General features: G+C 39.7%; 1 protein-coding gene across 1 annotated transcript in view; it reads right to left on the bottom strand.

Moving 5' to 3' along the window:
* HERC2 (HECT and RLD domain containing E3 ubiquitin protein ligase 2) overlaps positions 1–20,881 on the bottom strand; it is a 554,454-nt gene that overhangs the window by 392,598 nt on the left and 140,975 nt on the right. Inside the window, exons 7-15 of the mRNA XM_007945978.1 lie at positions 19,686–19,796; positions 18,972–19,143; positions 17,091–17,264; positions 15,150–15,338; positions 14,743–14,894; positions 12,598–12,755; positions 12,396–12,509; positions 8,491–8,742; positions 6,263–6,456 (exon numbers count right to left, since the gene is read on the bottom strand). Of these exons, the coding sequence (XP_007944169.1) occupies positions 6,263–6,456; positions 8,491–8,742; positions 12,396–12,509; positions 12,598–12,755; positions 14,743–14,894; positions 15,150–15,338; positions 17,091–17,264; positions 18,972–19,143; positions 19,686–19,796 (1,516 nt within the window). The remainder of the gene's footprint in view (positions 1–6,262; positions 6,457–8,490; positions 8,743–12,395; positions 12,510–12,597; positions 12,756–14,742; positions 14,895–15,149; positions 15,339–17,090; positions 17,265–18,971; positions 19,144–19,685; positions 19,797–20,881) is intronic.

The following is a 20,881-nucleotide window of genomic DNA, read 5'->3' as shown; positions in this document are numbered from 1 at the left end:
TTGATACACTGTGTACACAGATCAAAAGATGTAGAAGTAACAAGTAAGGAGGAATATGAGTAAAATACAAGGTATATGGTGATGAGTTCCAGGACAGTCATGATACGTGTGAGTGCAAGTCCTCAGTCTTCAGCTGTGCGTAGACCAGTCAGCCCATGGAGTGACTGGAGCACGGCGCTATAGATCTGTGGTTCTCATGTCGCAAGGCTACCTTCAGAGGGTATGGAGGTGGCTTTTGATTTCCCAGGAGTCATCAGAGTTGTCAGGTGTAGCCCTTTCAATTCTGGAGTGATGAATTCATGAGGTGATACCTTTAACCTTGACCGCTGTGGAGTTGGTTAGAATGACAGTAAGGGGTCCATTCCACGTGGGTTTGAGAGGGATCAGGTTCCAGTCTTTAACCCACACTTGATACCCAGGTTGGAATGGGTGTTCAGGAGCAAAAAGACTTGTAGAGAGTCTTTCCATTACTTATTTAGATATTTGTGTTGAAACTGTTCCCAAAGATTTTATTACCGATTTCTATTTCATCTCTCTCTTTAGGGGTTCCGGGCATAGAACAGAGGAGGGGTGGGGGTCTAGCAAAAAGGATTTCACAGGGGGAATATCCTGTAGCTTTCTGCAAGGAGCACCTATTTTTAATAATACTAGGGGAAGGGCTTGTGGCCAAATTAAATGGGTTTCCTGGCATAATTTGTTGAGTCCAGTTTTTATGGTCTTATTCATGTGTTCCACTTTGCCTGAGCTCTGCAGCCTACGGACAGCATGTAATTTCCAATTTATGCCCAACAGACAAGCTGTTTCCTGCACCACTTCTGCCATGAATGCTGGTCCACTATCCAATCCCATATATAGGGGTAGGCCATATATCAGGATGATTTATCTCAGTAGTACTCGTGTTACCTCCTTGGCTTTTTCTGAGTGGGTTGGGAAGGTCTCTACCCACCCCAAATAGGTGCACACTACTACTAGGAGGTAACAGTAACCCGTGCTCCCAGGCAGTTCTGCGAAGTCCACTGCCAGTTTTTCAAAAGGTGCAGATCCCACAGACTGAATGTCAGGAGGTGGCAAGGGACCCTGGAGAGGGTTATTTTTGCAACAAGTTACACATCACTGGCTGGCCCCCTACGGAGCACTTCCTTGGCTGACAAAAGTTTGGTGGGTCACTTTTCCAGTAGCTCCAACAATGTTAACTTGCTTTTCTGTTCTTGGGGCTAAGGGTTGAGTTACCATTGAGTGTTCAGCCCCTGTGTCTACTAAGAAGTCCATAACTCTCCCCCCAACACAAGCTGGACCATGAGTTTGGGGAGGGCAACTAGACCTGGTCTGCCTCAATCCTCAAAGAGTTCCATTTCGGTAGTGCTGCATAGACCAGTCTCCTTCGGTGGCCTGGGTTTTCCCCTTTTATTATTTTTCTTCTGTGGGCACTCATTTTTCCAGTGTCCTCTCTCCTTCCAATAGGCACATTGGTCTCGATCAAGGGGAGGTTTTCTCTTTGATTGCTCAGCTCCCTTTCCTCTGTTATTAGGTGGGCCCAGTCTGCTCTGGATGAGTGCCAATGCAATGAGGTCTGCTTTTTTCTTCATTTACCAGTCTGCCTCGTGTTTTGCTTCCTGGTCTCAGTTTATGAAGACTTTGTTTGCTACTTCAAAAGTCGGGTGGAGTTCATGCTTGCCAAACCTTCTAGTTTGAATTTTCAGCAGAAATCTCCTGTGCTTCAGTTCACAAAGGCAATGTTGACCATCCACTAGTTTTCCAGCTCTCTGGGTCAAATGGAGCATAGAGTCTGTAGGCTTCACAAAGTCTCCTGTAGAAAGCACTGGGGCTTTCTACTGGGCCCTCCTGAACTTCCACTACCTTGTTGATGTCGATCGTCAGCTGACCTCCTCTCCGTAGCCCCTGCAGGAGTGTTTCCCAGTAGGTCTTCGGGTTCCTCTCTCTCATTCGGGTCCCAGTGTGGATCTTCATCTTGGAGCTATCTCTGGGCATACATCTGTACATTTATAACTCCTGCTGGGAAGTCTCGTCTGCCCACTGAGCAGCATCTTGTAATACCCACCTCCATTCCTCAGCACTGAACAGCGAGAGGAGGAGCTGATGGCAATCTACCCAGGTCAGGTTGTGGGACTGAAAGGTGGATTGCATGAGGTCTGTTAGGGACTGGGGCTTCCCAGTGTATGGCAGGGTATGATGTTTCCAGTTGAGGTGGTCAGTTGTGGTAAACTCTTGATAAACTAGAGTGCACTGTCCCACTTGGACCTGTCCATCCAAGTCCACATAAGTGGGTGCCCTAATCTCTTGGAGCAGCATTTGCATGGCTTAGGGAAGTGATGGGGTATATGGACTGAGGTGGAGTGGTCCAATGATGGTCCTGGATGGAAATGCAGGCCTCGGGCTGGTGGTAGAGTCTGGTGGGGGTGTGGATGGCATCTGTGATCAGAGGGTTCTCAGAGATGGATATATCGGGACACAAGGAGGGGGCACCAGATCCTCCAGTGCCCCTTGAAGGACAGTTGAGGCTCAAGCGTTCAGGCAAAGTAGAAGGCCATGCTTTAGTTTTCTGGGAAACCATTACTCAGCTAACTTGCTCCCAAAGCCATGCAGGCAGATTTGTAACCAATTGAAGCCACATGTCTATATTAGGGAATGGCCGGGGTTCCCAGTTACTACCAGCCAAACTCTCAGGGTAGTTTTCTTATCTAATGATCCCCCTAATGGCCAATCAACCTGGAAAATGGGTACTCTAATTCACAAAGGGTTCTAAGTTTTCCTGGTTGCATTTTTATTCCATAATCTTGAATGATGAATCCTTTTTTGAAGTTTTTAAACATGATCTGAAGTGGAGCTCCTTCCTGACTCTGAGTCCCACCTATTTGCAGCACAGGGTAGCCACCAGTCACTTTGCAGAACTCTTCCAGTTTCTCTAGTAAGGATCTTTCAGGCACCTCTCAGCTTTGGCAAGTCAGTATAAGCCCCTGACCCAGAAACCTCACCAACTTAGCAGAAGACTCATCACCCTTAGCTGTATGAAATTTGCCACCAGTTAGAAGAACGGCTCAACATATGTCCCCAGCTTTCCAATGCATACAGTCTTGGTTGGCCAGTCACATCCACACATGCACGCACACACACACACACGTGCGCTGGCGCACCAGTACATATACCAGTACCAAAAATCCTGTACTACCTGTGGGTGACCATGGTTTCTCATCACTGATACTTGGACGATACTCGGAATTGCCCTGAGAGGTGATCAGGCTCCCCTTCTGCCTCTTGGTAGGCTGACTGACTGACTGTGGGGCCCCCCTGTAACCTACCATGGTTCAGATGTCCCACAAGGTGGTCATTCCTTCTCCTGCTAGGTCCCCGTAGTCAGAGGCAGGGCCAGCTCTCACCCCAGCACAAACAACCCACATGGTGGCAAAACTTCCAACAGTGCACTCAGCAGGTCGTTTTCCCCAGATCAAGGACCGGCCCAGACCGCCAGCTTCTTGGGGTCAACAATAGCCATGCTACCAGTCACTTGAGCGGCTGGAGGAGGCTGAGGTCGAAGTTTCACAGCCAATGCACCAAAAATGTTGCCAGAGCCACCAAAGGCAATGCTATCACTGAGCAAGATGGGGTAAAGGAAGGACTTTATTGTGTTGACACTTGGTTCAGTGGATTGACATCCAGAGACTAAGCCCTGAACAAAGGTTACACAGGACTTTTGTATATTTCCGGAGTACAGAGGGTATATGGTGGTTGATTTCTTTTCTGAAAAACGCAAGCAGGGTGGTTTTACAGAAGCAGGAAGTGCAGCAAGAGGGAGGGAGTGCCTGTCGGGGACAGCAAGAGGATGGGCGTAGTTATCAGGGGCTTTCCATTCTCTAAGTTTCATTTTCTTGAAACTGGGTGTGTCCTGCCTCAGTACTATAAATAAGTAAGATGTAACCAATGGGGGAAAATGGGTGGTTGAAAAGTACAAGGAACCTCTCATTATTATCTTTGTAACATCCTGTGAATTTATAATTATTTCAAAATAAAAAGGTGAGTGTTTTGGGTTTGCTTGTTTTAAGTACAATCATGGGAAAATACATACCATGCAAACAGTAATCAAAAGAACACTGAACTGACTATATTAATATCAGGCAAAACAGACTTCAGAATTAGGAAAAGTACTAGTTATACAGAGGGAAATTACAACTCACCAAGAAGAAGGTGTATGCATCTTTAAAAATACATGAGGCAAAAACTGATAGAAATGAAAAGAGAAATGGACAAATCCACAATTATAATGTGAGAAACCAACACTACCCTTCTAATAACAAAATAAGTAGACAGAAATTGAGAATGGATCTAGAAGAACTGAATATATTACTCTCAATGAACTGACATTTCTAATGCACACCAGACATCAGATTGACTGACAGTATATCAAACTGACATTTACAATTTACATTTTCACAAAACAAGAGCAGAATACATATTCTTGTTAAGCACACACAGAACAAGAAAGAACATATGCTGCAACATAAAACACTAAAACAAGTAAGAACAAATGTAAAAGAAATAACACAGTGTATTCTGTGACCACAATCAAATTAAAACTAGAAATCAATAATAGAAAGATAATAAAATGAAAATAAAATATATCAAAATCTGTGAGATGCAGTTAAAGCACTGCTTAGAGGGAAATTTATAGCATCAGATACTTCTTTGCTAAAAAAGAAGAAAGGTCTCAAATCAATAATCTAGTTTTCAACCTCACAAAATCAGAAAAAGAGAACAAAATAAACCCAAAGCAAGCTGAAGGGGGGTGGGGAGAGAAGGAATGAACATAAGAGCAGAAATCAATGAAAAAGAAAGAGAAATCAGTAAGAGAAATTCATTGAAACTAAAATCTGATTTGTTAAAAAGATCAACACAATTGACAAACTTTGAACAAAACTGACAAAGTAGAGAAAAGACACAATTACCAGTATCAAGAATGAAAGAAGGGATACCACTACAGATCATGGACTTCAAAAGGGTACCAAGGGAATACTAAAGGAAACTTTACACAAAAATATTGGACAATTTCAGTGAAATGGAGCAATTCCTTGAATGCCATAAACTAAGAAAGCCCACCCAAGAAGAAATAGATAACCTGGATGGTCCTATATTATGTTGTTATTTGTTGTCAATTCTGACTCATGGTGACCCCATGTACGCAGAGTGGAACTGTTCCATGGAGTTTTCAAGGCTATGATCTTTCAGAAGCTGATCATAAAGCCTATCTTTCAAGGCACCTTTGGATGGGTTTAACCAGCCAGGAGTCAAGTGCTTAACTATAGTGCTACCCAGGGACTCCTGAGTCCTGTATTAAAATAATTGAATTTGTCATTAAAAGCCACTGAGATAGAAATCTTCAGGCCCAGATGGCTTCATATAATTCTAGCAAACACTTAAAGGTGAAATACCAATTCTGTAAAATCTCTTCAGAAAATAAAAGAGGAGAGAACATTTGCCAACACTTTTTATGACACCATCTTTACCCTGACACCAAAATCAGAAAAGATAGTACAAAAAAAGGAAACTATGAACCAGTATCACTCATGAACACTTAACTTACGGAAAAATCTTCAACAAAGCATTAGCAAATCAAATCTAGCAATATATAAAGAATACACCATGATCTCAGTAATGCAACACGTGGTCAATATTTGAAAATTAGTCAATGCAAGCCATCACATTAATAGACTAAAGAAAGAAAACTACTTAATCATATTAACTGAGAAAGAAAAATCATTTAACAAAATTCAACATCCACTGAAGATAAAAACTCTATAAAAAAAAAAAAAATAGGAATTAAATGATACTTCCATAATTTCATAAAAAGTCAGCTATAAAAAAATCCATAGATAACATCATACCCAGTGGGGAAAGACTAAACACTTTTCCCCAAAGATCAAGAATAAGACAAGGATGACCACTCTTCATTATTCTTATTCAACACATTATTGGTAGAAGTTTTAGCCAATGCAATAAGGCAAGGAAAAGAAATAAAATACGTATCAGAAAGGAAGAAATAAAATTGTCTCTATCAGTAGACAACATGACTACCTAAGAAGTAAAGCCCAAGAAATCTACAGTGAAGCTCCTAGAACTATTAAGTAACTTCACTATGGCTGGAGAACATTAAAATCAATACACAAAACTCAATCATATTTCTATATACTTGCAATGAAAAACTGGACACCAAAATTTTAAAAACTACCAAATCACATCATGCATCCAATACCTGGGCAGGCCCACAGGCAATTCCAACAATGTGCTTTGTATCCAGACCTGGCAGTGCAGCAGGTTCTGGTTTGGTTACACGTAAGGTGTCAAAGTGCTGACATTGGTCGTTGCTTCCCCAGCTGTGGACCTCACTGTCCTCAGTCAAAGCAAGGCAGTGTGTAGACCCCGCAGCCACATCAATCACTTTTTTCCCTACAAACAAAGAATGATGCAGATTCAGTTGCAATTCTATCACTTCTGTTGAAATGAAACATTTTCATTTTAAATGCCATTCAAGTCAGTAGGCATTTAGTATCAACTACTAAAGGACAAGCTACTTCAAGTGTGGTATTAAAACTCCTATTGTATTTTCCCAACTACAATGTGTTAAGACTCACAACTTGCAAATAAAATAATGTTAGGGCATGGAAAGGACTTGTGATTTTTTTTTTTCCTCCTCATTCAGATTCTTATTCATAAAGAATAAAGTGTAGTTTTAATTATCAGACCACACTCTTCTGTTCTACAACCATGAAAAGTACACTCTTTACTGAGGACATTTTCTTAAAGGGAAATCTATTTCTCTCCCAAAGTCAGATGATAAAAATGTAAACATTTTTTTCTATTTAAATAATGTTATTAGCAAAGTGTATTTTTGCAAAGTATATTTTTAAGTCTAATACAACTAATACAATGGGTATTTCTCAAAAATATATCATGAAAATAATTCAGCTAAAAAGTCTACTACAGTAAAATGGAACAATTCTATCCTAAGAGCCTGTAGTAAGTTTTTAGGACAAAAAGTATCAATAATACTTGAAACAGTCTCAAAGTAAGGTTTATCAACAAACACAACTGAAGGAGTTGATTTCCCTTACTAACGAAGGAGAACAAAAACAAGAAGGCAAATTCAAATACAGTTCCATAACATACTAGTAAATGCTATTACTCTACAATGTAACTCGAATCTTGGAAAACAGTAATCACCATTTGAGCACATTCAACTCCTAGTCAAGGTATTAACATACTTGGGGGGGGATAAAAGAAAAGAGTGAAAATAATGGGGGAAAGAACCAGTAAACATAAAAATCAAACCACCTGCCATGCATGATTCAGAGGCACGCAAGTCCCATTTAACAGACCCACTTCCAAAAACTCTTGATAAAGAAGCAAAAACAGAAAGAAGAATGTTATTAGAGCAAGAAGCCAGCAAATGATAGCCCTTAGGCCAAAGGCAGAGTGAGACCTGTTTACATTTACTGAACACAGTTCATATGTTTGTTTATATACTGTCTATGGCTACTTTTGAACAACCACTGCAAAGTGAGTAATTGAGACAGAGTATAGTGTTCAAACCCAAAAGATTTATAAGAAAGTTTATCTACCCCTTAAACACTAAACAAAAAGGCTCCATCTAACAAATCTATTACTCTCCCTTCCTCCCTGCTTTCTTCTAACTCGGCTCTTCACAAACTCATGAACTCTCCCTTGGGATAGAGAATGCCTAGCATACCAACAGGTCAACTTGATTGGAAAACTCCAGTACCCCCATCAATAAAAAAAATCCTTCTTACAGCCCAAGCATCATGGTTTTGATGATCCCTACTTGCTGCAGCCTAACATCCATAATAAGAATACTATGATAGCGCTCAAGGGTCTTCATTCAGCTCATCATTCAAGTCTTTCTTGAAGATGTTCCCACCTTCTCTTAACTGCACTGACTGGCTCACCGTGGCAGAGGCAGAGAAAATCGTATCTATGTGTCTTGGCTCTAACTTAAAATGCATGTTGAACACCTCGACTTTCTATTCACCTATCAAACCCAAGTTCAAATGAGACAACTCAGGTGGACTCAATGCTACCTCCTACTGTATTCTAACAGCACCATGCATATCCATGGTCTTAGCATTTCCACAGTGTAACTTCATGTGACTACAGAAACAATAGCTGATCTCACCAAGCCTATCTTACTGAGAGATAAATGAATGGCTTTCACAAAAAGAGTTCTAAAATACTAGTAAAAATTGAATGGATTTTTATTTAAATTTGATAAGGATTATTCTAAGTTATTTTTCTAAATATATACACAAATCAATTTTCAATTATTATCTATACTTAGCAAAATGCGAACAGAAGTTTTTAATAATAGTCCATTCCATTAAAGAAAAACAAAATCTGCCAACTTGAACAGATGACTAAAGAAACTGTCACAAAGTGTTTAAAAAACAGTACCTATTTTCCACTCACCTTGCAAGCCTTCCAATAGTTTTGGATAACGAACATGTTCCTCTGTTCCATGACCAAGTCTCTGATTGTCACCTTTTCCCCATGAATAAACTTGGCCATCTTTTGTCAAAGCAATAGAAAATTGACTTCCACAGCGTACTTTGACAACATCCAAGTCTTGGAGTTTTTCAATTAATTTTGGCGTTTTGCACCCATCACTACCACCTCTGCCCAATTTCCCATAGTCACCATCTCCCCAAGACCACACTTGACCTAAAAACATACAAATGAATTTAAGTTTAAAAAAAAAAAAAAAAAGCCAGTATACATTAATGGAAATTTAAATGGCTGAAAATAATCAATACATTCAATAAAGCATACAAATCTAGAACACCAATATTTATAGTTAACACTGAGTATTACAGACCAAGTGAATGAAATCTAGTTAATATGAAGTTGATACATAAGCAATTAAGAAATGCAAAGGTGGATTGCCTTCTTGTTTTAATTAAATAAGTAACAAAATCAATCCCCTCCATTCCCTCCATAAAACATAACACCTGATACTCGCAGCACGGCAACAGCTCCAGGCTCAGAGACAATTATGCTGATCAAGAGTCAACTGTATGACCATATTTGTTCTCAACTGTATTCATCACAGGAATCATGAAATTTAATTAATGTGATGCAATGAGTTCCCTTATGCAGCCTTTCTCTTGGTTTTTGGAAATTGACCTTAGAGGGACTGTGTTTTTGAGGGCTTGTTACTTTTGCTAGGACTCACTAGGGAGGTGCCCACCCCCCACCAACCCAAACTACTGACAAGAACCCTAACCTCTGCCCAGTTTGGCTCAGGAGCTCCACTCAAAACTGACAAGGAGTCTGACCAATAACAGACAAAAGAGCACAAAGACTGGCTTATAAAAAACCTGGACACAGAGACTCAGATGGGGCTTCTAGGTCAATGAGAGCCAGGAGGGATGGTGGGTCCTTTGGAAAGGGAAGCTATGAGATGAAAACTCTCCATTAATTAAGTGCTGTATGAGAGGGAGCACAGCAAAACACAGAGCTGCACTGAAAAAGAGGTAAGCTGAGAGAAGAGCACAGCAGGGCTATCCTGACCAAGAAAAGAACTGTACAAGAGCTAGTAGAATTCTATGATGGCTGTACCAGTCAGCACCTCAAGAGCTGCACTGGCAGGGGTTACTTCTGTTCCACAGAGATATCATGGGGCATTTCCAGGTTTAAGACTTTCCTGGTTGGTGGGAATGAACATCTGTTCTTGAGAGGGTTAGTAGGTCCCCTTAAGATGTAGAGATCACATGCTGGGACCCTTCCTGGACTTCACCCTATGCATTTGTTCATTTATATCCTCTATTATATTAAAAGTTGTTATTGAAGGTATGATGTTTTGGTGAGCTCTGGGGGTCATTCTGGTGAACCACTGGACCTAAAGGGAACAGGGGGTCTGGTGAGTCTGTGGTGCAGGGAGTTGTGTAGACCTCTGTGCTTGTAGCTAGTATCTGCTGACTGATCCCTATATGGCTAGGAATAAGATAGAAGGGCTGTAAGTCAAATGGGGTCTGGACTGGCTGGGGATGGAAAGCTAAGATTTCCAAACAACACGTGTAGTGTGAGATATGTTATCCAGCATAAACTGGTGTCAGAGGGAGGGTGATATTAGTCTCCCTGGACTGGTTTGCACAACTGGCACTGTGCACAGAACAGGATTGCCAATTTGCAAATGCATGTTCCACGCAATTAAATATTAGGTGAGTGGATAAAATTCACTTTAAATTTTTAATGTGAAAACAAAGCTGAATACTTTGCAAAAACAAAAAAAAAAAAAATGAGCTGCTTAAAAACAAAACAAAAACATTAAATTAGGTATAGGCAAACACTGTAAAAAATGAGAAAAGAAATCAGGATTCAGTGCTGAAATTGATCTGTAAGTGTCCAAGTTCCCATTCTATTTTAAATAGCTTAAATCAAAGATCAGAAAACTTTTTCTTAAAAGACTAGATGTCTTTTAAGGCTTTATGAGCCAAACAGTGTCTGTTGCAACTTTCTCTGTAATAGAATGAAAGCAGCCAGAGACAATACATAAAACAAGGTACCATGGTTCTATTCCAGTACAATTCCATTTGCAGAAACAGGCCAACACCTGAGCTAAATTGGTAACTGTAGATGCTATACTATACTCTTAGGGTGGTTAAAGAAAGATAAAGAACAACTCCAATGCTCAACTTAGCAGACCCAAACACAAAGACTGGAGAAGGTGTACTGTTAACATGGCTTCAGTTAAAACACCTATTATTCACATAGCCTGTTTGGTGGTCCCTCACTTTCACCAATGTTTTCAGGGAGAGCTCATCACCTCAAATCCAACCTAGCATGACAGGAGGCTTCCACAGTACTACCAGTCTCAAAAAACATATTTTAGCAAGGATCGTTTCCCTATAACACATGCACCAAAGAAATAACAGTATGAGGTTGCATGGTTTCCATTCAAGGCGATGTACTCACTGTGTCATCATGTAGCTTTATTCACAGCAGCAGTTTCACACAAAGAATGCCACGTCTATGTCCTAACAACGTTTGTTTTTTGGTTTTTTAAAAGTTCCTCATTAAGAGTTTCATAACCTAATTCTCAATTTGCCATTGAACATCTGGGGGTGAAAGAACGTAGAGAGGTTCCCCAGCTGATTCTGACAGACAAACCCTCCCAATGTCATTAGACAGACCTCCACAATGCTGAACACAGATAACTTCCTATGCTGATGAACAGACTCCATGATGCATGCCAGTGAACAGACAGAAGGCCTTAATGCCAACAACAGACCCACACAATGCTAAGGAGAAACCCTCCACAATGCCAAAAGACAGACTCATACAATGCCAAGAAACAGAAGCCCACAATACTGAAGAAAAACACCTATGATGCCAATGGACAAACCCTCAAGATGTCAATAAAGAGAAAGAACCCCACAATGCTAACAACAGACCCTCAAGGACACTGAGGACAACACACCCACAACAACAATGAACAGGCCTGCAAAACGCTATGGAGAGACTCCATGGTGCCAAATGACAGACCTTCACAATGCCGACAGACCCCTACAATGTCAATGGACAGACTTCACAATGCTGATGAACTGGAAGAACCTCAAAATGCCAAGGGACAGACCTCCAAATGCAAACATACACAACCCTATGATGGCAATGGACACACCCTCACAATACCAACAAATACCCACACCATGCTGAGGACAGATTCACTGGCAATGCTGACAGACTTCCACAATGCCAGGGAACAGACTCACTCCATAATTCTGACAGACCCTCGTGATTCTGCAGACAGATTGCCATGATGCCTATAGACCTCTCAATGTCTACAGATAGAGCCCCATGATGCCAACAGACAGGACCCACCCTACTATATTTACAAATACAATTTTAAAATATAAATGTGATTCTAACCACCAAATCTAAAAAGAAAATCAGTACAATCTCACCAAATTAAAAACAAGCAAATTAAATTAAAAACAAGCAAATAATGTAGCACATGAGAATATCCCAGAATAAATAGCATTCCCCACAGGAAATCAAGGTGGCTGAACATTAGGAAATGTAATAATAATAATTAGGTTTTAGAATGTTATCATTCTATTGTAACTTTCATTTTCAGTGAAAAAGTGCTAAAATAGGAAGGGTGGTAACCACTAATTAGCTGTCTAGCTTTAGGCAAAGCCAAGGCATTTAACTTCTCTGAGAAACCACTTCACAAGAAACACTAAAACCCACTACCACTTAATGGAAAATGATCTCTTGGGCAAGATGGATCCTGAGGATCACTATGGTCCAAACCTGCATCTGACATACCATATTTTCAAGAGCCTGCTCAGGGTGGTGTGTGCTCTACATACCGTTCTCAGTCACAGCCAAAGTCTGAGCATCCCCACTCCCACATGCCACATCGATAACCTTCAGTCCTTTCAGCCCAGCTACAAGCACTGGAATGACCTCATCTTCACTGGAGCCTTCAAACAGACAGAACTGTCATTAATGCAAGGCACTCATATGAGGTGATTTCCCAGCATATGCTCTGTCCTCACACAGCAAACATACCATGGCCTAGTCGGCCATAGTTTCCCCGGCCCCAGGTGTACAGCTCCCCCTCAGCAGTGATGGCCGCACTGTATGTGCTTCCGCAAGCAATGTGCACAACATGCTTCCCAGCCTGCTTTCCAGAAAAAGCAGAGATCATCTTAGGCTCCTCCAGAGGTCTGTGGAGAGAAAAAGAATCTATGTAGCTGCTAATCTAGGCACTGTTGTTATTAACAAAGAAAATTCACTGTCATGAATAAACTATCATTGTGTCAAGATTATTTCTACTTTGAAATGTCCTATGAATTGAGGTATTATGTAATTCAAAAATCTAACACCTCCATATCTAAACTTAAATAGTTATCCAATGCCAACCATGGTATCCAACAGGGTTTAAAAAATGTTAAAAATGTGTACATGGCAGTTCATAGCAGCTTAAGTTACAACAGTCCAAAATTGAAATAACCCAAATGTTAATGAACTGATGAATAAATAAACTGTGATATATCTATATAATGGAACACTACTCAGCAATAAAACGGAATCACGTACAGATACATACAACAACATGGTTGAATCTCAAAAGCATTGTGCTTAGTGAAAGAGGCCACAAATAAAATACTATATACTGTATAATTCTATTATATTAAATTCTGGAAAAGGCAAAATAATAGTGACAGAGCAGATTAGTGATTGACAGAGGCTGGAGATGGGGAGAAGGGACTGACTGCAAAGGGTGTACAAAGAATCTTTAGCTACAACGGAAATGTTCACTAATGTGGTGGTCACTCAACTGTCTGTGTTTGCCAAAATGAATCAAACTGTACACTTAAAACTGATGAACTTTATTATATGTAAACCTCTATAAAACCGGTCAATTTGTATTTCACTATCAATGTGACACAGTAAGCATTTGGGTAAAAAAAAAAAAAGTCTTACTAGTTGAAGAAATCAACAAAATACCCTATATATGTAATCAGAATATTTATTCTTATTGATAACATTTTTAGAAGTATCCACATAAACCCCCTCTAGCCTCTCCAAAGATATGGTTACTCACTTTGTGACAAACTAAGTTTGCAAAATAAACAAACACATACACAGGCACATGCACATCCCAATGACTCCACTCCAGTAACTTTCTCATTCTTGCTTCAGCTCATTTCAACTCCCCAAAGTCTCTCTCCATCTCCTACTATATAAACTGATGTCTTGAATTTCTTCCCTGAACTCATAAGGCAATAAACAGGTTATTCCTTCTAACACCTTAGCTCAGCTATTATATTATGAAATATTTTATATATACTAAATTTATAAATAAATCAGATAACAAGGTTCAAAAGCTGAACCTAGCTTCTATGGGAAGATCATTTACAACACCTTTCAAGTCACATGTGCCCATGACAATCTCACCTCCCTCCTAGTCTGAGAATAACAATTTTAAATTTCATATTAATAACCCCTTTTTACCACATTTGTGGTTTTCCATTCACCTGTGAAATGACAGGTGGGCAGTGTTCAGAAAGTGATCATTTCAAACCCTGCTGCTGTCTTATCTCCTGTATAAATCTCTGATGCACATGAATTGGGGTTGCTGGGTTAGAACATGCTTGATCTTCAATTTCAACCTAACGCAAAGGTTTTTCACCAGTTTCCAAACACACCAGCACTGCATAAAAGATCCCCATCGTTTCACAGGAACTGTCAAATCTTTCACTAAAAAGTCAGTATTACATTTTTAATATAACCATTTTCTGTTTATTTCTGGTCTAAGTAATCAAAAACTTCAACAGGTAAAATAAGATTAAGAAACTGTTTTACTACCTATGATAATGATATTATAGTTTAAAACCAGGGAGACCTCATCTCTTAAAGAATATTGAAACATTTATGAATGAAATCATAGCAATGTGGAATTCGTTTTAGAAAACTATCACGGAAGATGCCATGTGAAAAGAAGGAACAGCGAAAAACTAGCAGCTGTTGAAGCTGGAGGAGAACATGAAGCCAACTTATCTCACTGTACTGTGGAAAGCTCTCGCAGCATCACCAAGGATGCTATGTATGTCAGAGCAGCTTCAAAAAATATTTCTTTTTTGCCACTCTATTTCAGATATAGCAACATAAAGGAGTGCATGTCAGTTAAAAGAATAGCACCATACGTACACAGTATCACCATGGCCTAGTCGGCCCCCATCCCCACAGCCCCAGGAGTAAACCTCTCCAGTGGCTGCCAAAGCCAGGTAATGGTGGCCATCAGAATGTGCAGCAATTTTCACAATGTTTCTAGAGGCAAGACCCTGGACCAGCTGTGGGGCCTAAAAGAATAAAAATAGGAAGGAAAATTAGTAATCAGTACAAAAATAAAGAAAATAGCATGATTTATCTCAATTACACATCTCACTTTTAACAAACCCTACCCTACTGCTGGCTGGCCATTTTTCCACTCCACCCACCTAACACTCACAGTACAGAGGTTCAAATTGCTTGACTAAGTACAGGCTACCCCCTGTGCTTCAGGAGAGGAATGCTTGGCCCTTACAAAAATACCAGGCCCAGTTGAAACCACCTACCAGCACATCACTGTTGTAGGCCTGCATGTACACACGGCCACTCCGCGACAAGATGAGAAAACGCTTCTCTGCACAGGCAATCTGTGTGACTCCTAGGCTGGAAAGGCCTTCACACTGAATGGGACCAATCACATTGGCATAGTATTTCCATCCTATTAAACCCCAACCTATAACCTCTTGCAATGATCCCTGAAAGAAAATAAACATTTTCTTTATAGCAGTAAACAAATCTCTTTCTCAATCCAAACAGCAACTTGTTCCAGCGGTAACAATAAAATATTATAAGCAACAATAAAATAAACAAGAAAGGACCTAGGATTCAAAACATCAAAACAACTCGTAACTTTCTATATTAAACATAAAAGCCCCAGTTAACACAAGATGAAGGAACTGAACAGGTTATTTTTCCATAGCACTTCATTTTAACAAAGCCCAGTAGTAAGCACTACATATGAACCAGAAATACATTTTAAAAAAAAAAAAAAAAAAGACAATGCACAAACTAAACCAGGTTACCACTTCACACCATAAGAATCAAAAATCCAGAGGCCTAAGCTCCGCTTGCAGTGAGGCCCTGGAGAGACAAGTATTCCTCCTATGAATGTGACTAGAGGTCAGTAACACCAAAGCACCTTGGCAATAATCATCAAATGTATTCAACACACTTGCCCAACCAACCTACTCTCTATCACTATCTGTGTGCGCACACACACACGCTCACACACATGCACATGTAAACATACACACACTCATGTGTCACAAAGGAGAACATATGCACACACAGACATGAAGGACCACATGTACCAGATTAGCCACTGTAGCACTATTTAAGTAGCGAAATATTGGCACCAACCAATAGGAGACTAGTTAAAAAATGAAAATTATGATATAGCCACACTATATTATGAAATACTAAACTACTTTTAAAAAAACAGTAATTAGCTCTCTATATTTATACAGAAAGATCCCCAGTGTATAATGTTACAAAAAAAAAAAAAGCTACAAAGTATGCGTAATATGTTACTTCTAATATAAGAAAGAAGAAAAAATAAGAATAAATATTCATTCCAGAAAACACAGAAATGATACATAAAAAACTAAAGAAGCAATAAGAAGCAGGTAGGGAAACTTGGGTGTGGCACAGTGTGTCTCTACATATCATTTTTATTTTGAACCATATGAATATATTATTATTTTAATGACTAAAAAAATATGCTCTTCATATCAAAAATAAAGTTAGGAAAACCTTCAAAATCAGGATTACTCTGTGTGAGCCTGGCAGTTAACCACCATCTAAACTACATTACAGATAGCCAAGTAAGTTGGTATGTGAGGTCCCAGTGACCCTACACACACATGCATCCCACATATGCTCACCCCTACCATCACTAGACTAGAGTCATTACTACTAGAAGCAGTTTGCAACAGAGAGCCCACTTTCAGAGCTTCTAGTGAATGAGAGATGCTGCAACCTCCTTATGGCTATTAGATAAAGGTAAACTCTCTGGGTAAATTAAACGCCCCTTGAACATAGAGCCTGCAACACAAGGTGGGTTTCTTAACCCCTGTGTGCCTCAGCTGGCCCTACCTGCTTAATTAGGTTGCCAAGATTGTCCAAGAGCACTTAGGAAGTGCACAGTGCCCGGAGCTTGATGAGCTTCCTACAACTTTACACCACTACCACCACAAGACTGCGTAGGGGGCTGCTACAACCAAGAATCACACCAGGGGACAGTAGACACCATCCAAAGTATGGCTCCAATGTGCTAAAGCTATAGACAGACATGTGGTCATTCACTATGACCACTGTAGACATTTTTAAAAGCTCTAAACCAGCTCCCACCCCCAGTCTCATAGTAAACCAAGAACCAAAAAAGGACAGAATGACAATCTACTAGAATTACTCATTATAAAACATATAAAGACTACCATAGTAAATACCTTGTGAGACGTTGGAGAACTACACAGAGGAGGCATAGACGGGGTTGCCAGACGGTCTAGATGGGCCATGATAACAACTGCCGTCTGTCGCAAGTCAATGGCCAGCTCATTGTCTTGTGGTAGTGTAAGATACCTTAGGAAACTCTCATTGGGGCTCAGAGGGCCAGCTAAGAACTAGGTAAGAAATACATGCAAACATCTTGAGAAATAATAGGAAAAATTAAAATAACACAATTAGCTATAATTTTGGAATTTATATACAGTATTTATAAATCTATTTAGTTTGGATATTAAATGATAAGTGTTGATTATACATTAATTACCATATATCTGTACATCTGTTATACCACACTTCAGTTGAATGCTCGGTATCAACTCCACATGGATTACTAACACTGCCCAAATCATCCTGCAGGCCACGCCTCCTCCAGTACCTTTAAGAACATGCTCTGGGATGACACAAAGAGCACCCAACTTGACTTTAAAAACCAAAATCAAAACGGCTTATTTAATTGAAATGCTGCCCACTCTGGAAAAAAACGAATTTTATTTCCAAATTAAGTCACTGTTCAATTCTGCCACATAACAGATAAATTAGGCTGAAACGTTATAATGGAATGGCTAAATCTTTCCAGAACAGACTTGCAAAATTAAATGTCTACTTATAAAGAGCAGCAGTCCGAGAGGTTGAGCCCACAGGCTAGAATGAGCCAAGGTGGCCTTTAAGCCTGCTGGAGCAGCTGCTACCTGGGCAGGGCCTTCTCTGCAAAAGGGACAGTCCACAGGCAGAGTCAGAAGGGTGAGCTGCTACTTCAAATGTTCTTTTCTAATATATATTTGAAGTGTATTTCAGATTTGGTTCTGTGCTGATAGCAAGGCTGGTGCTCACCAATCTGATTCTTCCTCACAAACAGAATGGTGGAAGATGAAGGCTTACCTGACCCTCCTAGGCATATTCTCAAAATGAAACAGTAAGATAGGTGGATGTGTGTTTTTCCATGTACACTAAGGGTCATTTCATGTTAGATCACTCCTTTAAGCCTTACCACAACAACTTAATTGATCCTTACGTGCTAATACTTCTCACAACTCAATGCATAGCCTCCCGACATTATCCATCTGCTGCAAGTATCAATGATGAGCTACTTGAGTCTCATCTTTTGCACTTGATCATGGGTTTTATTCATCTTCATTCTTCTAATAATAATTCCTTCACAAAAGTGAGCATGCCTTCTTTACACCTTCCACAACATCTAAATATCACCTCTGTCACAGTAAATGAACACTAAAGAAGATGCTGGGTGCAGACAAGCACTAAACCTTGTGCACATGAGGGCTACACTCCTCTAGTATAGCAGAAAGAAACCACACATTCAACATGCAGTAGAAAGGGCTCTCTAAAACTACAAGTGGATATATATGTCAACACATAAATTTATTCTATAAAACATAAAACTAAAAACCAAATTCACTGCCATCGAGTTGGGTCCAACTCAAAGCAACCCCTCCTTGGGTTTCTGAGGCAGTATCGCTACGGAATTAGATTGCCCACCCTTCCTTCCGAGGAGTGGCTGGTATGTTTGAATTGCCAGCCTTCTGGTTAGCCGTCAAATGCCTTAGATACTACGCCACCAGACTCCAGTGGCTCTGGCCACTCCTTAGTACAGTAAAGAATCCTTACATGCTCATGGGACATTCCACTGCACCAGCTGAATCCACATCATGGCCTGCCATATCTGCCTTATTGGACCACATATACAAACCCCAAAAGACAACGCTATTCAAGGACGTGCACTCTGTCTAGTTTACAGGTGTCCCCCTATTTTAAAATAACTAAAATGAAGCATATCACTTGGACCCAGAATGTCACGGGATGCTTACATGAACATCAGCCTCTGGAGGCAGCATGTCCTTATTGCCAAGGATGCTTTGAAACCTCTGTAGCAAGGGCAGCAGAGGGGCACTGGTGCCCTGTGCAGACCGCTCATTGTCAGTTTCCTGGGCCCCATTGTCCCACAACTGAAGCAACAACATGATGGCAGATAACATTTGGCTAAAAGAGAAAAAAAATTCTCTAGTAAGAACAGATTAGCATTTTGCCATGGTCCATCAAAAATAAAAGCAAGCAACTCAACAAAACTGGTAAGATATACTGGACTTAAAAGGAAACTAAAATGCTGTCACAGGAAACAATCCTTGAGATTAAAATTCACTGACAAGTACCAAGATTCTAGCATGAAATATTGGCCAGCTGTGTATAAAGAATATAATACCACAGTCTATAAGAAGAAGTTCAAATGGTTAATTCTATACTGAATTTCTAATACCTTAAATTAATGGAATAAAAATAGTTATTTTAGAAAACTACAGGGAAAAAAAAAGTTCATAAATTACTAGAGTTCTAGGCATTAAAAGGAAGTAAAGAAAATCTAACTAGATCTAGTTTTGAAACAAAGAGTGGGCTGAGCCTTTGAATAGAGACCACTATGCATTTACTATAGTCACCAATGATTACAAGCAAGGACATAAAATCATAACAGCTTACTGGATGTAAGGGTACCTCCCTAAAGTACTGGCATCCTGTAGCACTCTTACCTCAGTGTGCCCCTCTGCACAGCCAGCTCCAACAGGATGGCCAGGGCCAAGTGCTGGTCCTGGAGGGGGATACTCCCTGGTCCTTTGGTGCCAGGTGTTCCATGGACATCCCTGAAACAAAAGCAGCTTATCCAGTATAAATCAGTATTAACATGGTTAAAATAATACTAAAATATTAAGTCATATTCACACTCCTATAGAAAAAAGTATTTTTAATATTTAGAATCAATTTCTAAGACTTGCTACTCAAATTTAATGAGAGATTTTAAAGTATACTATTAACTTGTAAAAATATATTTTGTTAGTGGTACTATAATGGTTCATATAAGATATAATAACATAAGAAGACATAGTCCAAGATTCTGAACCATATCATTAGTCAAGACATGATCAGAAAGATATTTAAATATTTTTCTAGTTTCAATAAAGTGTAAGGTTTTTAAAGTATTAACAGTCCCCTATAGTATTAGAGAATAATCCATGTCTCAAACTACCTGAAAAGCTACAGAAAAACTGTCTATGCTTATTTTTCACCTTGATCAAAGAAAATATTTTAAGTTTTTTTTTTTTTTTTTTAAATACCCAGGAATAACAAGTTTGTTTGATTCCAGATGACAGTGGGAGAATCTCATTATATCACATTCACAGTTGAATTTTTCAAATTAATTTCAAGGTTATGTTTCGGGGTCTGCATTTCTAAACCTCTGAGATGATGCCATAATCAGTCATCCTAGAAAAGGGTCTCAGAACCCTCAGCATGGACACCTCTGGTAACCCTAGTCAGTGCAAGGAGCCCATGGAGAACTCCAGCAAGGGAGTATGCAAGGGCCTCACTCTTCTTCTACAGCTATCTAGGCAGTTGAATTTGTATTGCATTATGTATTATTTTTAATTTTAATAACAAAAGAAAAATGCACAGCATACAAACAAGATTCTTTACAAAAAATTATTCACGTTCAAATTTTTAAAAACACACTAAATCAACTAGATTTAGGTTTAAACATTGTATCTAAAGAGAAATACAAGACAAAAGTAGTTATGTATTCTCATGCTACCTATTAAGACTTTAAATATTTACCACCAATCATCAGAACAGTGGCATTTTCATTTCCACCAACAGGTATACAATCAGAAGGAAGGGCTGCTGATGCACAGGGAGACAGCTCAGGGGGCAGGAGAGTATGGAGGGATGGACA

This window comes from Orycteropus afer, unplaced genomic scaffold, assembly GCF_000298275.1.
Source record: "Orycteropus afer afer isolate SDZICR_OR568_19922 unplaced genomic scaffold, OryAfe1.0 scaffold00146, whole genome shotgun sequence".
Classification (NCBI taxonomy): Eukaryota; Metazoa; Chordata; class Mammalia; order Tubulidentata; family Orycteropodidae; genus Orycteropus; species Orycteropus afer.
This window is presented reverse-complemented; position numbering and strand designations above follow the sequence as displayed.